The sequence below is a fragment of the Saccopteryx leptura genome, chromosome 11 (genome assembly GCF_036850995.1).
Source record: "Saccopteryx leptura isolate mSacLep1 chromosome 11, mSacLep1_pri_phased_curated, whole genome shotgun sequence".
Classification (NCBI taxonomy): Eukaryota; Metazoa; Chordata; class Mammalia; order Chiroptera; family Emballonuridae; genus Saccopteryx; species Saccopteryx leptura.
The window spans coordinates 43,185,865-43,205,516 of record NC_089513.1 but is presented as its reverse complement, the minus strand read 5'-3'; the positions used below and the strand labels follow the sequence as shown (position 1 = coordinate 43,205,516).

Genomic DNA, 19,652 nt, shown 5'->3' with positions numbered 1-19,652 from the left:
CTGCCTCTGTGCTATGACAGAAAAAGAACTGGGGTGCAGAAGCTCCCATTGCCTGTGGCTTTTATCTACCCGCTAGGAGACACAGTACCCACCCAGCAGGGCCAGTGCAGAACTCGCCACACCGTGAGGCTCTATCAGGACCTGAAGCTTCCACAGCTGGGTCTATCCTCAGTGTCCAGAAAATACCCTTAGCTCCACCTGGTCCAAAGTTCTGCAGCTCTCTGCACGACAGCCACACACAAAGCCTTCTAGCAGGTCCCCAATCCAGCCTCACAGAATTCACCGATGCCAGACAGATGGGGATGGTTTTCACTCGAAGGAGACTCTATCCTCCATTAGAACCGCGTCTTCTACTGAAAGGGCACTTCCACTTCTCACGCCAGCCGGGAAATGTCACAGAGAGAACTGGGTGGGGATGGAGATGGCTGAGGCCCCAAGGTTTATTTCTAAGCAGCTACCCTGATATTACTGATCATGAGGTCGACTTAGGTTTTTTGTTTTGTTTTTCCACAAGCACAAGGATGGTCTTTTATCATATTTGGTTCTTGGTTTTTATGATCTTTTCCCCTATCTTAAATTGTGCTTAACACTCACAGTCACGTCAGGCATGGAGTCTCAAGAGAGCTGTCATCTGTCATCCTGTCAGCTGTCCTCTGGTCCTTGCTGAGATGGGAGTCCAAAACCTCCTGGATGCTGGTGCCTCTGTCACACGAGCGGCAGGTTTGGGGACAGAGGAGCCTCAACACCAGGGTCTTCAGAGCCAGAACAGCAAGTGGGCCCAGGTGGGGCCTGCGGTCTGAGAGGCTGGTCGGTGCTGGTCCGAGGTCATAGAGCGTTTGAGTGGGCCGAAGTCTGGGCTAGAGCTGGCTCCTTCTCCGACTCTTCCCCGGGCGCGAGAAGAGGTGAACATACCAGCACTCGGGCCACTCTGCTTTGCTCCAGACCTTTAAGATCTTTTATGGACACCTCCAGCGCTGCCATAAAGCCTCAACCCTCCCCAATGTGGGCAGAAAACCTGAGTCAAGTGGTGCCGACACTCGCAGCAAGTGTCCCTCCTGTGTGGTGTTGTGTACACAACTCTGTACAACCGAGGCGAGAGACTGAGACCCCTCCCCAGTCACTGCACCTGCAGGGACTTCTGAAAGTTTGACCAGGAGGACCCCTCCTACCCACCACTGCTGGCCCAGAGCTCATCCACATGTCCCCAGACACCCTGCGTCAGGACAATCTCACGCCTGCTGCTCTGGGGGCAATTCTCCTTTCCTTTCTCAAAGGCTGGGTCATATCCTCCCATTCATCAGCTCTTGACCACAATTTCCTTCTGTCACCTCAGAAATTGTATTTTCTTCCTGGCGTTCTCCTGGTACTTTCTTTCATCTAAAAACAATCCACCCTTGTTCATAAACCGGGGGTGGGGGTGGGTGGGAGGGGGCACCCCCAGTTCTTTCATCCTCCTTTGGCACAGAAAAAGCAGTTCTCACCTGGGCTCTTACAGCTGGCCATCGCCACAGCCTCCTGCCCAGGGGTCGGGAACCTATGGCTCGTGAGCCAGACATGGCTCTTTTGATGGCTGCATCTGGCTCGCAGACAAATCTTTAATAAAAAAAATAATAACTTAAAAAATATAAACATTCTCATGTATTACAATCCATTCATTTCCTACCACTCATGTTCATGGTTGCGGGTGGCTGGAACCAATCACAGCTGTCCTCTGGGACAACACTAAATTTTTATTGGATAATGCATAACGTACACGGGTCGTTGTATGGCTCTCACGGAATTACATTTTAAAATATGTGGCGTTCATGGCTCTCTCAGCCAAAAAGGTTCCCGACCCCTGCTCTGGCCCATGGTTTCTACACAGCCCTGAGAGCTGCTTTCCTGCTCTAAATTCCAGTTCTCAGATCTTCAGATAAACTAACAGTCTCTCCTGGCTCCCTCAGAAAATTCCCCAGCAAAACTGTTGGCAACGGCATGTTTTCCAGACTGCTGAGATTGCTCCTGGGTTAAGGGTTTGCCGAGGAAGTGGCTTCGTAAGGTAATGCAAACTGGCAATCCCATTAGTCCAAATCTTTCATTAGCTACACCCTCTCACTACGAAACCACGCCAAGTGATAATCTGACTTTGTATCCTCAACAGCATGCAGAGCTGGGGAATACTATTAATGTTGCCCATTCCTCTGGCTTTGTCCTTAGTTTTATTTAAGAATTAAAGGCTTTCTATGCTTATTTTATGGTTAAAGGGATTATGGATAAAAACACAAATGAAAATCAATGATAAATAATTATACCAGCTATGGCATAAGTAAGATTTGAATTTAGTAATTAAGAGCCACAAAGACAAAAGAAACAGAATAAGGCAATAATTGTAATAGTGAAAGTAAAGAGAAATGAGAGAGATTCAAAATATTCTACTTAACAAATGAAGTTTGGTACATTTTAACTAAAGGTCTGTACTTAAAATAAGAATATATACTAAGAAAAATTTATTTGATGAGAGAGCTCAATTTTGCTATTCTAAAATCACTGAAAAGCCATAAAATTATGTTCTCTATTCAGCTAAGGTCTAAAAAGTACATATATTTTTCAAGAAAATAAGTCTTTTAAAACTGTAATCATTATTGTTCATGTTGTATGATGTGTTTTATACCAAATTACAGTAATGTTTGGCCTTAATCATCGTAGGAGTCTAACAACTTTTTAGCAATGTTAATTTGACCTAGAGTAGTACTGGTCTTCTGTAAGTCAGGAGATCAAACAAAATGGTCTTTGCATAGGACCTCTGCTCTGGGATGTTGCCTCTAATGCTTCCATTCAAGAGAAACCACTATCCAGGTCACAGGTTAGATAGAAGCTGTCCCTAAGGGGTACAGATGGGTACTGAGCATCAGGGGACCCTAAGAGGTCTTGGAGCTCTGTGCCAGCTCTGCCCCTGGGCTGCCATGAATGGACTTAGTCATTCAATCACAAACATGCCAGCAATAATGATTCTGACCTGTTTGCCACCAGGATAGTTTTAATATCAAGATTACATCAATTTCAACCATGGTAATTTTCATTTATTAGTGCTTTCCAAAAAAGCAACTGATGAGCTGGAGACCACGTGCTCCACATGTCAGGGACCGGAACCAGCGCCCTGCAGGAATCTGCCAGCAAAGTCATGACTCCACTCCCCTGAAGCCTCCAAAGCCAGCGCCAAAACCAAGCTCAGGCACAGATCTGCGGGGGTGTTTACCGACCAAAGCATACAACCCTGGTGAAAACAGAAAATAAAACCAAAAAAAAAGCAGAAAAGGGGGAAAAAACAAAAAGCAAAAACTCAACTCTTTTTCTGTTCAAAGTTTACTATGAAAATATATTTGAGTACTATTAAAATTTCAGTTTGTGGTTAATCTAAAAATCTCACCAAGCCTCTGGTCAGTGTTTGGAAGCATTATCCTCTATAGACTTCTTTCAGTGATTCTGGCGGGAATGGGGTAGACAGAGTCTATCTGGGAAGGTTATGAGAGATCCCGTTCATGGTAACAGCGTGCGCTTCACTTGGCTGAGGGCTGACCATTCAGACAGTCCCCTCCGCCCCTTCCCGACTGGACCCGCCCCCTCTTACAACGGAGAGGCTGCCGGGCAGCTCCTGTTAGTGTAATACCTGCCGTTCCGTGTGTTGTGTTGCCGCATGTTCTTGATAAAGTGAATTTTCTTCAAGTTCTTTGGTCTGGGCGAACCTGAGAGAGTCCGACATCTGAAAAATAAAGTCATTTCAAAAATGCAGTCAGTTGCCCCCTGGACAGCTGAGACATCTCCACACAAAGACAGGAAGGAAAGAACAGACACATGGTTTGAGTCACCCAAGGATAATGAGGACAATATGGCTGGAAGCAAGGAAGCTTAAAAAAAACCCAATGACAGACAACTTCCTTGATAACACTGATAATAATTTATATGGGTCTCTGAAAGCCCACTAATGAAAACGTAACTTGTTCTCAGTTACAATAACATAACCTACCCGAATTCCAAAGACATTATTCTTTCTTGTCATTTTAAAAAGAATCCTCCTGTATCAACACAGGTAACAAGACCACAAAACTATAAATTTAAAGGATTTAGAGGGGGAAAAGACACTGGAAAATTCAGTTTAAAATCAACCCTGAATCATTTTTCTTTTGTAGCAGAACTCTGGCCTGAGCCACCTTCAATTCTCAGCTTGATTGTGCCTGGAAGTCACAGCTTTACTTTGAAAAAGAACCAGAGACCCAGCTGGTAGCTCTTTCTTTTCTTTTTTTGTTTTTAAAATAAGTTTAAATTTTTATCTTTTTATTTTTCTGACGTTGGAAACGGGGAGGCAGTCAGACAGACTCCCACATGTGCCCGACCAGGATCCACCCAGCATGCCCACCAGGGGGCGATGCTCTGCCCATCTGGGGTGTCGCTCTGTTGCAACCAGAGCCATTCTAGCGCCTGGGGCAGAGGCCACGGAGCCATCCCCAGCGCCCGGGCCATCTTTGCTCCAATGGAGCCATGGCTGTGGGAGGGGAAGAGAGAGACAGAGAGGAAGGAGAGGGGGAGGGGTGGAGAAGCAAATGGGTGCTTCTCCTGTGTGCCCTGGCCGGGAATCGAACCCGGGACTCCTGCACGCCAGGCCAATGCTCTACCACTGAGCTGACCAGCCAGGGCCAGTTTAAATTTTTATTTATTTATTTTAGCCAGAGAGACAGAGAGAGGGACAGATAGGAACAGACAGGAAGGGAGAGAGACGAGAAGCATCAATTCTTCATTGTGGCACCTTAGTTGTTCTGTGATTGCTTTCTTATATGTGCCTTAACCAGGGAGCTACAGCAGAGCGAGTGATCCCTTGCTCAAACCAGTGACCTTGGGCTCATGCCATTGACCTTGGCCTTCAAGCCAGCAACCTTTGGGCTCAAGCCAGTGACCATGGTACCATGTTTATGATTTCCACACTCAAGCCAGCAACCCCGTGCTAAAGCTGATAAGCCCGCACTCAAGCCGGATGAGCCCCTGTGTAAGCTGGTGATCTCGGGGTTTCGAACCTGGGTCCTCTGCGCCCGAGTCTGATGCTCTATCCATTGCACCACTGCCTGGTCCGGCTAAGATAAATTTTAAATTAATATTTGTTGAACAAAATGACTTGGATTCCATTCCTGGACTATATGACACGTTCTCATCCTGCAGGACTGACACAACAGAGAGTAGCTTGAAGAGACCTCATTTGTGTATATACTTTTTCAGTCACCTGAAAAACTCCAAGTTGCACACATGCAAGAACAACAAAGAAAAAAAAAGCAAAATAGAAAAACCAACAAATGAGAGTCTGAAGTTTAGTCCTTTCTCAAAAAAGGGAGCTGTGACTTTTCTATTTTGGTTTTTGCTACCAAATTGTTGTTAACTTAAACCTTTCTGACCGTGGGACCCAGGGGCTGATTCCGCCACCTGAAGCAGGGACCTGAGGACTCACCGATTCAGAGAGGAAGTCCCAGAGAACTGGGCCCGGCTGCCCAAAGCCACAGTGAGGTCTGGGCTGGGGCCACCTCCCAAGTTCAGTCAGTTCTAACCTTGAGGCTTCTTGTACAAAAGTAACAAGATGGCCCAACAAGGAGGTACATGGGCAGATCGAGCATAGGCCTGGGGAATGGACAGGGTCACAGACCTGCAGAGCATCTCCAAACTCTAAGTCCCCCAAGGGCCCCTCACAAGGGAAATTAGGTGACGCAGCTGGTCCAGACCTCAGGGTGTCTGCCCACCCCACCCCCACCCCCCTTACCCACCGTCTCGGAAAGGCCAGTCTTTCTAGAAGCCTCTTCTCAGAGGACACTAAATGTTATTTTTTTCATAAGAAATAGCACCTTAAAAATGTATTTTTGAAAACAATCACACTGAAGTGAAGGAGTGCCAGCCCAAGCAAAGACTGGACTGACATCAGGTACTTGGTGACTTTCATCAGAAAAAGGGGGTTCCCCTGGCCTTGGGTCCAGTGGAGAGAAAGCTGCCCTTCTAGTCATGTCCACTACATTCCAGCAGGGTCCACAGCCTGTGTGGCTCTGCAAAACGCTGCACAGAAACCCCCAGCCCCACACTCCCTAAGACTAGTAATCCTAGCATTGTTGTGAAGGTACAACGCAATGAAGTATACAAGAGCTCCATAAACTGTCAGGTGACACGGTCAAATACAAACATGTACATTCACGCATATGGACATACATGTAATTATTTATATACACATTTCAGGCATTGTGATTGTTAATAGGCCATTAGCTACAAAGGGTGAATATTTTGTTACTACCTGCCACCTATAGTTAAAACTGCAGTCCTTATTAAGGGCCCTGAATTCTTGGTTTTCAACAGATTCTTTTAGAGACTTGCAGAGCCTTGCCTGAGGGACTGAGTAGATGCTTCCTGTGGACTGCAGGCGGAGTCTGAACAGCGCCAGCACCCACCATTTCCACCCCCCCACTCCAGGCTTTCAAACCCAGAGTTATTCTACTTGGTTTAAAGAAGACAGAGCCTCATTCTGCCTTCTTGGGGCAACCCTATGGGGCAGGCCCAGGACCCCAAACTGCCTCAGTTCTACCTCCAAAAATGAATGCTTGAGACTGCAAGCCACTCAAGGTCCACAACTGTCTCTCTCACACACAGCAGAAGATTCTAGAAACGTAGTCACTGAGAGGGGAGAAACTGTAAAGCTTTGTTTCTATTAGTTTCTGGACAGGGCCAGGTGCTCAGGAGTGTCCTCACACCTTTACCCTACTTGTCCCCAAAAGGAGAGCTTCCTGGGCCTGCCTGTCTGAGGGCAGGGGCCCCAGAGCAAGACTGTCAGCTGGACTGTGAGGGCGCCTTCCCATTCCTACCCCAGTGGGGAGAAACTAGCACCAACCCCAGACCAGGGAGGGATGATCCGAGCTGTTCCTTGCCTCCTGTGCCCGCAGAAGGAGGTGCTGTTACCCTTCGGGTTTGAGGACAAAATCCCTCAGGCTTCTGCGGGAACTGGAAGTCAGCAAAAGAGCCGGAGGTGGCTGTCAGCACCAGCAGGGAAAGGGTAAGTGCAGCAGTCACTTCACAGAGCACCAGCCAGCACCCACCAACCCAGACAGGCCGGAACACAGGGGCAGGGGGTGATGGCTGCCACATTTGCCACAGATGAACTGAGGTTTTTCTGGATACCTAGTATGGAGTCCTAAGGTCCTAATTTCTAGGACACTAGTAACCACCAGGCAAGTGGAAAACGCCCCAGTCTATAAACCCTCTCCTGGTAAATGCTAAACTCCTGGAGTTCTGGCTGGATACAGGAAACTTACCAACAAACTGTGATGCACAAGCCAGGCTTTCAAAAGGAGAACTGGACAAAGGTGCTTTATGCTGATATCAGCACCCAATTCTAGCTGCATGAGCTCCTCATTCAAGGAGCTATTTGTTGTCTTTCTTTTTCTTTTTTTAAGCATTCAACTAAATCACCAGGGAACCTAAGAAAATGCTTTAAGAGAATTGTGGCATTAGCAGCAACTGCCAAGGAAACTGGAAGGCTGAGCACTCAGGTTGTGGCAGGTTAAGCAAAGAACTACAGTAATTTCTATCTAGACCGCCTGAATTAACGTGCAAATATTCATTTAAAAACATGCATTTTAAATGATGGAAAATTAAATTAGGATATAATTAAATTAAAAGCTAATTTAATGAAAAATTAGCTCTATCTTGTTAGCACTGATTACAGGATACACTTAATTATGCAAAAGGTTTTTAATAGATGCCTTGGAGCCATTTACTCAATGTGCTGTTTAAAAGCAAGTTGGGCAGATAGCCTTCCGCCCCCAGTTCCCCAAATACAGCAGTGCCATTAATGGTATATTCACTCCACAGCACTGGGGAGCTGGAGAGGGCTTCAGTGGTCAGCCAGTTTGTCCCTCCCACTTTACAGGTGGAAAAACTAAGTGAATTTCCAAGGCCACATAACCAGTTAGTAGAAGAATCAGGCCAAGAACACAAGTCCTCTGACTCCTAAACTAAGGCCCTTTCCCACCATGCCATGCTAATTTTATTTCCTAGGAACAAATAATATTCTGAGAAATTACTTTTTTTATTAAAAAGAAAAAGGAGTCAATTAGGGAAAATAAAGACTTTTTTTTTTAATTTAGTGAGAGGAGGGGAGGCAGGGACAGACTCCTTGCATGTACCCCGACTGGGATCTACCCGGCAAGCCCACTAGGGGGCGATGCTCTGCGCATCTAGGGCCTTTGCTACGTTGCAACCAGAGCCATTTTTTAGCACCTGAGGTGGAGGCCATGGAGCCATCCTCAGCACCTGGGCCAACTCGTTCTAATCGAGCCATGGCTGCAGGAGGGGAGGAGAAGAGACAGAGAGAGAGAAAGAGAGAAGCGAGAGTGTGGGGGGTGGAGAAGCAGAAGGGCGCTTCTCCTGTGTGCCCTGACCAAGAATCGAACCTGGGACATCCACACTTCAGCCCGATGCTCTACCACTGGGCCAACCAGCCAGGGCCTAAAGACTTCTTAAACTGCCTAAATTCCCTGATTTCTGGACTTATTTTTAAATTCTGTATTTATACAAGATTTGTTGCAAGTTGAGTAGAGTATTCTGTAGGAGTTGGATCAGGTTACGGTTGAGGACAATAAGCCGTTTTTACTCTGCTGGTCTGTGCTTCAGAGGCCTGAGCGGTAGATGCAGAGCCCCCCTGGGAAGAGTCAGAGAGGGGTCCAGGCGTGACGGGCATGTGACTGGGAACACCCTGCCCAGCCCCCACAGCCCCCCTGGGAAGAGTCAGGGAGGGGGTCCAGGCGTGACGGGCATGTGACTGGGAACACCCTGCCCAGCCCCCACAGCCCCCCTGGGAAGAGTCAGAGAGGGGTCCAGGCGTGACGGGCATGTGACTGGGAACACCCTGCCCAGCCCCCCACAGCCCCCTAAACCACCTGGAATCCCTACAGAGGGAGTAACATCTTCCACCTGGTTCCCCGGCTCACAGCTACCATGCTGACCTGGCAACTGCGGCTTCTCCGAGCCTCTGGGAACACCGGGGCCTTTCAGCTCCGTTCAGTGATTTTTCCGTCTGTGGTACCTGCTCAAACGCCGAAGCCACTGGGTGCCACCTGAGAACGTTTCCCTTCCGCTCTTGCTGATTGCTCTGGGCTGGAGCCAGCTCCCTCATTTACCTTTTAACGCAGCTTTTTGTGGGGCTCCTTCAAGGAAACAGCCCTCCTCCCCGGGGTTTTGAACTGCCGACCTCAGTGTTCCAGGCCGATGCTCGATCCACTGCGCCACCACAGGTCGGGGCACACACATTTTCAAAGAGACTTCAGAAGTAGAAACTGAACTGTCTGACCCTGGCTTTCTCCTTGGGATAATGTCAGTGATGAGAGTCAGAGTCACCTGATTCTTTCGACCAGACCCAGGCCTGTCTGTGTTCTACCCTCTATCCAGGGGGTCTGTGGACAAGACCTAGAACCTGGGAGAGAGGCTCCAGGCAGGGCCGGAGCCGGACGCAGGGTGAGATGCTTCCCTTCGAATCAGCACCCTCCCATGCTGAAAGGGAGAAGCCTGGGACTCCCAAAATCCTGGCCAGAAGCCAGTCTACAAGGGGTACAGATGTGGGTTCCCAGAGCAGCTGGTGCAAGTTGAGGGGAGCACCCCCTGCAGGCCTCCCCTCTGCCACCTGCCAGGCACGCCCTATAAAGCCAGCGTCCCATCTTGCGTCAGTTCCTTCTGCAGGGAGGAGCCCCAGACACGGGCTCCCCGGTGCGGGCTGCAGTGAGGACTACAAAACTGCAGTGAGTGAGGACCGTCTCCTCCAGCAGGGAGGGCCAGGCCAGACCGCGGTGCAATGGGGCTGGTGGAAAGGTGCAGGATTAGAGGAGGAAAAGCTGCCATCAGAGGCACAGCACAGCTCAGCAACTGCTGTCACCAAAAAAAAAAAAAAAAAAAGGTGCCTCGCCAGCACTTTTGTAATCCCAAGGGAGATATGGACTGCTTTCAGCCCCCAGGGAGCACTCACAGCTTCCTCACAGAGTTTCCCCAGCAACTGGCTGCACAGTGACTGCGCAGGCGCCTCCTGCTGAAGCCCAGCACTGTGACTCCTGTGTCGCTGCACCCGGGAGAGCCGGGCCAGGCTGAGCTCTTCATCAAGCAGCAGCTCTCAGATGAAAGGAGAACAGCACCCAGTCCCCGTGCAAACAGGACTAGGCCAGTATGTACATGCAATTTATAGTTTTCTAGTTCTAATGGTCCTCAGGGTGGGGGACTCAAAACTGTAAGTCTGGGGTCAGACGGTCGTTTTAAAAATTAAGTTCCATAGGCCCTGGCCAGTTGGCTCAGCGGTAGAGCGTCGGCCTGGCGAGCGGGGGACCGGGGTTCGATTCCCGGCCAGGGCACATAGGAGAAGCGCCCATTTGCTTCTCCACCCCCCCCCCACTCCTTCCTCTCTGTCTCTCTCTTCCCCTCCCGCAGCCGAGGCTCCATTGGAGCAAAGATGGCCTGGGCGCTGGGGATGGCTCCTTGGCCTCTGCCCCAGGCGCTAGAGTGGCTCTGGTCGCGGCAGAGCGACGCCCCCGGAGAGGCAGAGCATCGCCCCCTGGTGGGCAGAGCGTCGCCCCTGGTAGGCGTGCCGGGTGGATCCCAGTCGGGCGCATGTGGGAGTCTATCTGACTGTCTCTCCCCGTTTCCAGCTTCAGAAATAAATTAAGTTCTATAGATCAAGAACTTAAAAAAAAACACAAAAAAACAAACAAGAAAAACTTTGGCTGCAATCCTGTACAGCAAACTGTTTATATATACACATAACACCATTTATATATACAAATAACACTGAACACTTACCTCCGTAAAGGGGCGTTCTCTTCAATGTCCTCCAGGGTCTCCAAGGATGACCTCTGGGAGATGAGGCGACGTCTGCCGAGAGGAAGGGGGTAAATCCAGGAGTTAAAACTGCATTGTGAAATGGATCAGGCATTTCTACACATCTAAAAACTGCTCTAGGAAATAAAGTCCATCAAAAAGAAAAAAGTGCCTGACCAGGCGGTGGCGCAGTGGATAGAGCGTCCGACTGGGATGCTGAGGACCCAGGTTCGAGACCCTGAGGTCACCAGCTTGAGCACGGGCTCATGTGGTTTGAGCAAAAGCTCACCAGCTTGGACCCAGGGTTGCTGGCTCAAGCAAGGGGTTACTCAGTCTGCTGAAGGCCCGCGGTCAAAGCACATATGAGAAAGCAGTCAATGAACAACTAAGGTGCCTCAATGAAGAATGAAAGCTTCTCATCTCTCTCCCTTCCTGTCTGTCTCTGTCTGTCACTCTCTCTCTCTTTCTCGCTAAAAAAAAAAAAATAATAATTAAATAAAAAGAAAAAAGATCATACAAAATCTGGCTTTAAAAGGCTGACACATTCCTCGCTTCAACCTGAATGCCAGGCCCCTCTTGCCTTTCCAGCTATAGGGCTGCTCTGTGGTGATCAGGGAAGTGACTAGTCCTTTTTATATTGCAGTTTCCCCCAAAGACCAAAAAGAAAAAGAAAACAAAAAACCCAAACCAAAAAAAGAAGTTGCCCCTTATAATAAACAACTCAGGTATTGTGTGCAGTTTTTCTCAAGCATCAGATAATAGTTAAGTATTCAGATATTAGTGGTCTGGACCAGGTTAGTTGATAAATATTAAATTTTAAACCCATGTTAAATAAAATTTCAATTAGGATGCAATAAAATCATTAGGACGCAATAAAAATGGTTCCAGTCTCTGGGTGGCCATGATTTCAAAAGCAACTAGAAACCAGGAAGACATTATTTCTTTGGAGGAGTTTCTCAGAGACCAGTAAGAATAAATACCGGGGCGTGTTTAGACAATACATTTACTTTTTCCAGCTGCTAAAGAATTGCAAACCACCTGCTCAAACCTCCTTGATCTTGTTTCTTCTGCCTGACTGAGATAAGAGCAGGTCCCAGCTAACTGAGACCACCTGGTACGGGATCAGGGCGGGGTGGTCGTAACTCTACAGTAAAACCACCGGAACCAGGACCAGCATTGCACAGTAAGTGATTTGGCTGAGGGGTAGGCAGAAAAAAATCTGGGTCTTTCTTTACCTTGAAAAAGATGGGATTAAAATTAGAGGGGTAAGTCTCTTTTGTATTACAGTTGACAAAATTTAGATTAAAACAAACTGTTAGTTATGTTTTAATTTGTTCTACAGAACAAAAAAAAAACTGAATGTCTTGTTTTGCTTTGTGTGTACTTTCTCCAAGCAACTACCTTGACACCTTTTGCTTCATGTTTTACTTTTAATAAGACAATCAGAAAGATCATTTCCACAAACTCTTCATGGACTTCAATTTTCTAAGACCCTTTTTTAATCTTTGATATTCCTAGGCTTTCTAAAGTGCTCATCATACACCCTTGTCCTCCAATGGTGAACTGGCCTGAGTCTCTCAGACCTTCATTCGTCAATGTGAGAGCCATGATTCTCCAACATCACTTAGGGTCTTCCTGACATACGGACCTTCTACAACTCCTGAAGTTTAACTCTATAATTAATTCACATTAAACTTCCTTCCATTTCTACAATATTGCCAGATTTCCAACCATCAACCAGACCAGAGGCAATGGTGATGGGAAGACAATGACCAATTCATTAGGAAGCAGGACCTGTGTGTGCAGTTCTGAGACCTCGGGGACTCGGTCCACCAGGACACCGAGGACAGCAGCCTGCAGCTGTGACTTTGAAGCCTCCAAGCCATCAGCTGAGCCCGGCTCCTCTCATCCAAAGTCCCAGCAGATGGGACAGATGCCTGTCAGTCACACCAGGGGCGGGCACCACCATGCTCCTCATCCAAAGGACAGTGCAATTCCACAAAGGGGCCCGTGAGCCGGGCCAAACAGTCAGAGCTTTCAATCCTGGCCTTGGAGGCTTTGGAGTCTTAGAAAATGCCTTAATCCTTGAGTCTTAGTTCCTCAAAGCCTCAGTTCCTCATCTATGAAATGGGAAAATGAGAGTGACTGAGAAACAGAGAGACATCAAGTCCTTGGCACAGGGCAGTCACTGACATGCAGCCACTGGGTTTTTGATTGATGTGCCATTTTCCTCCACCGGGGCTGCACCCTGACCTGCCCTTCCCCCTCAAATGACCAGCAGGTTGGCTGTGGTGCTCTGGCCTCTCCCCCAATCTCAATCAGTGGCAGGGTCACCCCAAAATGCCTTGTGAGCCCACCTGGGACACTACTCCCTCTATACCTACACCCCTCTAAGTGTAACTAATGCATGGGTCACCTTTGCTGAGGCAATGACCGCACATAAAATCATTCCGCATCAGGACTCTGAACACTATTCTCACTTAATAACAATGTCTCCGCCACAGTTAGAAGGTAGTGATTAAAATGATATTTACTCTGTTTATCTCTGGTTAATGTTCTATTTTAAATCAAAAGTCAATTACTGATTTAAGTATGGTCACCTACATTATCATTAGAGATAACTTCTACCCACAGGCAGAAATCAATGTACAGGTTTCAGATCCTGGAAATCTCAAATTCTGTCCAACTTTGAGCCTTCCTTAGATATCACTTTAGATAGAATATGTAGATACTCAGCTAGACTATTTAGATATAATAAATTTTTAGACAGAATAGAATAGCATAGCCTGACCAGGTGGTGGCGCAGTGGATAGAGCGTTGGACTGGGATGTGGAAGGACCCAGGTTCGAGACCCCGAGGTCGCCAGCCTGAGCGTGGCTCATCTGGCTTGAGCAAAAAAAAGCTCACCAGCTTGGACCCAGGGTCGCTGGCTCCAGCGGGGGGGTTACTCAGTCTGCTGAAGACCCGCGGTCAAGGCACATGTGGGAAAGCAATCAATGAACAACTAAGGAGTCGCAATGCACAACAAAAAACTGGTGATTGATGCTTCTCATCTCTCTCCGTTCCTGTCTGTCTATCCCTCTCTCTGATTCTCTATCTCTGTAAAGAAAAAAAAAAAAAAGAATAGCATAGCATTTTCAAGCAACCAGTAAAATGGGTATTTTGTTCAATGGATGAAAATAGAAGTAAATAGATGTTTTGCTCAATCTGCAACCAGCATGACTGGAGCCACTGTGCAACTCCGAGGACTCCTCTCCCTCAGGCACCCTCACAGAGGCCCACCAGAAGCTCTGGGGTTGGCTCCCCGGGCAGTAAGATACAACCTGAAGTCCCAGCAAAGGCTGGGCAGGGGCATCCCCTTCACACATCCTGCACCCACCCTCTCGGCCACACCAAGGCAAACTGGCCTGGTGGAAACAAAAAGCAGGCCCAGGCCTGACACCTGTCCCCGATGAGCTCCTAGTCAAGGGGAATCCATGGGATGCCCACCAAGGAATTCCATTAACAACCCTTCAAGCTACTCTCGCATTGGGGAATCCCCCCGCCCCAACCACCCCAGGAGCAGCGTGGGGAGTACTCCAGCTGAAGAGGCCAAGCAAGTCCCAGGCTGAAGAGGTGAGGCCCCCACAGGGCAGCCCGGGACCCCACAGGCCCTCGTCCAGGGTGTTCACCAGGAAAAATCCGTCAACTTACAAAACCATGCAATCTGACAATTCTCCAATTAAAAAGCTGCATCCAGCTCTGCCTATGCTGGAAAAGAGAGGTACTGTACTTACTTAGAAAATAACCAAATTAGAATATATTTTTCTATACATTTATAAGAATTTGCTTTTCAAAACCTAGTATATTCAATAATCTCTTCATGAGCTGAACAAGTATAAATCTCTCTCTGCCTCTCTCTCTCTCTCTCTCTCTCTCTCACACACACACATACACACACACACACACACTTGGACACTTACAGTCTGAATTCCTGAGAGAGAGAAAACCCAAAACCCAAATGCCCACCTGCTCTTTATCTGGCGAGTTACTTCCCTCCTCACGAGTGGAAACACAGCACATTCTCTGAGATGGGGATTCAGAGCGTGGGCAGAACTACTACCGCTCATTGTACAGAAACCGTCACATGCACCGCACACAGAGAGGCGTGCCCACCCTTCCTTCATAAAGTAAGGGCTTGTTTGCCGCTACACGGGCACACCCTGTTGTGGTAACACAGTGGTGCTCATCCCTGTCCCCTGCCACCTCGCTAGGTCCTCAGGTATGTAGCCACCTCCTCCACTGCCTTCTACCCTCAGATAGCCCGCAGCGGAAGAGAAGGCTAAAGGCCGGTGGCCAACCTTCAGTGGGCACCTTTCACCACACAGTCTGGCTCATACACTAACCCATTACCACACAACTCCTTATTGTCAGGCATAGTTAACAAGCAAAGGTCTGCATATTTTAACAACTGACAAGAATGCCTAGCCTTGGACAACATACCATGCCCCCTTATTAATCAAGCAGACATCCAGTAAGAGACCGACAGACTTCAAAACAACAGCATTATGTGCCAACATCATCAAATGGAAGAGTCTGCGTCTGGTCCTCAGACTGAGTCCTCAGGTTCTCCGTCCTGCCAATTATAATTTAGGCCCTTCCACACTGGCCACAAGCACCTTGGAGGCCAATGTGGTTCACAGTCAACATTGTATGTAAGCCGGCCTCCCTAAAGCCTCCAGACTCATCTTGGAATATCACCTTTTGAATGTTCATCTCTGCCCGAGCAAGGAAATCATACTCCATGACCAGACTGTGTATCTGGATATATATATAATACTTGGACCAAATCAACCTGCTTATCATGAGGGCTAGCAGTTCATTCGTCTGTGAGTGGTCACCGTGTGGCCCTGCGAGCCAGGGCTGGCCACAGGGTGGTTAGAATAAACCCACTTACACTGAAAGCATAAGGAAAGTCACCGGGAGGAGAAGAGAGAAAAAACCCACACAGACGAGCATGTGACTAAGATGACAGAGGACCAGCTGAGTGTGTGACTAAGATGACAGAGGACCAGCTGAGCACGTGACTAAGATGACAGAGGACCAGCTGAGCACGTGACTAAGATGACAGAGGACCAGCTGAGCGTGTGACTAAGATGACAGAGGACCAGCTGAGCGTGTGACTAAGATGACAGAGGACCAGCTGAGCACGTGACTAAGATGACAGAGGACCAGCTGAGCACGTGACTAAGATGACAGAGGACCAGCTGAGCGTGTGACTAAGATGACAGAGGACCAGCTGAGCGTGTGACTAATATGACAGAGGACCAGCTGAGCGTGTGACTAATATGACAGAGGACCAGGCGAGCGTGTGACTAAGATGACAGAGGACCAGCTGAGCATGTGACTAAGATGACAGAGGACCAGCTGAGCATGTGACTAAGATGACAGAGGACCAGCTGAGCACGTGACTAAGATGACAGAGGACCAGCTGAGCGTGTGACTAAGATGACAGAGGACCAGCTGAGCACGTGACTAAGATGACAGAGGACCAGCTGAGCACGTGACTAAGATGACAGAGGACCAGCTGAGCACGTGACTAAGATGACAGAGGACCAGCTGAGCACGTGACTAAGATGACAGAGGACCAGCTGAGCACGTGACTAAGATGACAGAGGACCAGCTGAGCGTGTGACTAATATGACAGAGGACCAGCTGAGCACGTGACTAAGATGACAGAGGACCAGCTGAGCGTGTGACTAAGATGACAGAGGACCAGCGGAGCGTGTGACTAAGATGACAGAGGACCAGCTGAGCACGTGACTAAGATGACAGAGGACCAGCTGAGCGTGTGACTAAGATGACAGAGGACCAGCTGAGCACGTGACTAAGATGACAGAGGACCAGCTGAGCGTGTGACTAAGATGACAGAGGACCAGCTGAGCATGTGACTAAGATGACAGAGGACCAGCTGAGCATGTGACTAAGATGACAGAGGACCAGCTGAGCATGTGACTAAGATGACAGAGGACCAGCTGAGCACGTGACTAAGATGACAGAGGACCAGCTGAGGCAGGATCTGGGCCAGTATTTCTAAAGCGTCTTTTAGGCACAAACATGTCACTGGCCCCACTCTCAGGACAGCAGCAGTGACCAGCCACCCACACTGACCAAGTGGGAGAAAATGGGCCCCGCAGCCTGGCCGTCCTGAGAATTGGCCAAAGCTCTGTCACTGTCCCAGCTGACGACACGCCAGGACCCCAGGACAAGTGAGGGGCGAGGCGGGGGCTGCACTCGGCACCTCCGTCAGCACTTCTGGAAGAAGGGCGTCTTCTCTTAGCCTGGTGAGCAAAGCACCTGGGAGAGAGGGCTCAAGTGGGCAGGGAGGGGGAAAAATACCAGAAGAACCTCACCAAAGCTGGACTCCCGTTCCCTGCTGCCCCTGCTGACCAGCGAGAACAGGGTGGGGTCACCTGTGGGTCCAGCAGTGCCAACTGGTCATGGCTAATGCCTTTACGGGGAACCTGGGGAAGGTCAATGTCAAGTTTGTGGGTTCCACAGGGTACAACTCTAGTCTGAGAGTCGGGATTAGCATGTAACGAGGAAGGTGACTCCTGGCCTCACATCAAGTGAGGAAGTTAGACTGGATCAAGCTCTCCACCCTGGCTGCGTGCTGGAATGTTAAATATCTCTGGGAGCAAATCACGAATTCTGAGAGCAAGAAGGGACCTCTAGCCATGCGAGCCAACCATTGCTTTTGTCATCATCTTTACAAAAAGGCAATTTTCTGTGCAGCTCCAGTTTCCTCCAGGCTAGGATCCCAGTCCTGGCTGCAAGACTGGTCACTGGAGGGTATGGTTACCTCTTGGAGGAGGTACGGCCTTACGCCCTTTATGGAGGGCTTTACGGCTACCTCAGTTACACAGGTGACGCGGTGAGCTGAGGTCATGATTACCGTGAATCCGTTCAGACAGTTATTATGAGAAAAAAGAAGCCAACCATAAAAATAACTTATTAATGTGGTCACATGACACCCACAGACTTGTAATTTATTTGCTTTGTTGCTGTGTCTTTCCCCCACTGCCCATCTCCCTCCCCCAGACAGAACTGCACCCCACCAGGCAGTGAGCTACTCAGGGGGGCCCTGCTTTCCTCCCCCGGGCAGCCCCAGGGACAGGGCATGCTTAGCAAACCATCGGTGCCAATCAAGACTGGCCGAATAGCCTGACCAGGTGGTGGCGCAGTGGATAGAGCGTCGGACTGGGATGCGGAGAGCCCAGGTTCAAGACCCTGAGGTCACCAGCTTGAGCGCAGGCTTATCTGGTTTGAGGGAAAAGCTCACCAGCTTGAATCCAAGGTCGCTGGCTCCAGCAAGGGGTTACTCGGTCTGCTGAAGGCCCGCGGTCAAGGCACATATGAGAAAGCAATCAATGAACAACTAAGGTGTCCCAACGAAGAACTGATGATTGATGCTTCTCATCTCTCTCCCTCCCTGTCTATCCCTCTCTCTGACTCACTCTCTGTCTCTGTAAAAAATAAATAAATAAATAAATAAATAAATAAATAAATAAATAAATAAAAGAAGGCTGCAACTCGATCCCACAATCAGGGAAGCCTTGGTTTAAAAAAAAAAAAAATAACGAACTCCCTCACTGGGCGGGTGTCTATGGCTTTGCCCAGAGAGCTCCTGACTTTCCACCTGATGCTTTTCTACACACAGTCGCTAGGGGGCCCTCTCTATCCAATGTACAAGTTCCCGGTCTGTTCATCAGAGGCCCAGAAATCATCCTCAGAGCACCTCCCAACACCGCTTTACAACAAGCGCAGAGAGGCAGAAAACCCTCACCCAGTGGGGGGGGGGGGGGTGGTGGCAGACGGGGAGAAGGGACAGTCCCCTCCCAGCACAGCTGAGCAGTTCACAACTATGAGGTGTCGTCTGTTTAAAACGAATTTCTTCCCTTTAAGCTTTTTTTTTTTTTTTTTTTACAAAGACAGAGAAAGAGTCAGAGAGAGAGATAGATAGGGACAGATAGACAGGAACGGAGAGAGATGAAAACCATCAATCATCAGTTTTTTGTTGTGACACCTTAGTTGTTCATTGATTGGTTTCTCATATGTGCCTTGACCGCGGGCCTTCAGCAGACCGAGTAACCCCTTGCTCGAGCCAGCAACCTTGGGCTCAAGCTGGTGAGCTTTGCTCAAGCCAGATGAGCCTGCACTCAAGTTGGCGACCTCAAGGTCTTGAACCTGGGTCCTCCGCATCCCAGTCCGACGCTCTATCCACTGTGCCACCGCCTGGTCAGGCTCTTTGAGCTTATTAAACATTCATATTTCCAAATGGAACTTTGTCTCACTGTAAAAATAAAAAAATCAAACCAGGAAATCCATAAAGTAGAAACTGAGGGAATGACCTGTAACCCCCGCGAGCATGTGGGAGAGCCCTGTGCAGGCCCTCTCGGGGGTCAGAACTGTGACAAGGAAAGAAAGGTCTGCCCTTTTAGAAACAAAGGCAGTTGGGAAGAGCAGTGCCACGGGACGAAGCTGGGACCTGGCTCCGCTGCCCGCGACCCTCGCAGCGTCTGAGCAAGAGAGAGTGGGACCTCAGAAAGCAGCCACGGGGGAGTCTGGGGTTTCCCCCAGGTTAGGAAGCATTCCCCAGGGCCATACCCTGACGCCTCCACTATTTCTGGCTACAGATGAGCCAGCAGGAAAAGCAGTCCCCACAGAGGACCCAGGCTTGACTGCTCACGAGAGCAGTGGGGGCAGGGAGATGAGGCCACTAGGAGGACTGGGGCTCCAGCCTCACTCTCAAGGCCTGGTCC

The 19,652-nt window shown here is 48.9% G+C and overlaps 1 protein-coding gene across 1 annotated transcript in view; it reads right to left on the bottom strand.

Moving 5' to 3' along the window:
- LOC136383380 (CDK5 and ABL1 enzyme substrate 1-like) overlaps positions 1–19,652 on the bottom strand; it is a 101,283-nt gene that overhangs the window by 54,687 nt on the left and 26,944 nt on the right. The window contains exons 2-3 of the mRNA XM_066353224.1: positions 10,834–10,905; positions 3,647–3,739 (exon numbers count right to left, since the gene is read on the bottom strand). Of these exons, the coding sequence (XP_066209321.1) occupies positions 3,647–3,739; positions 10,834–10,905 (165 nt within the window). The remainder of the gene's footprint in view (positions 1–3,646; positions 3,740–10,833; positions 10,906–19,652) is intronic.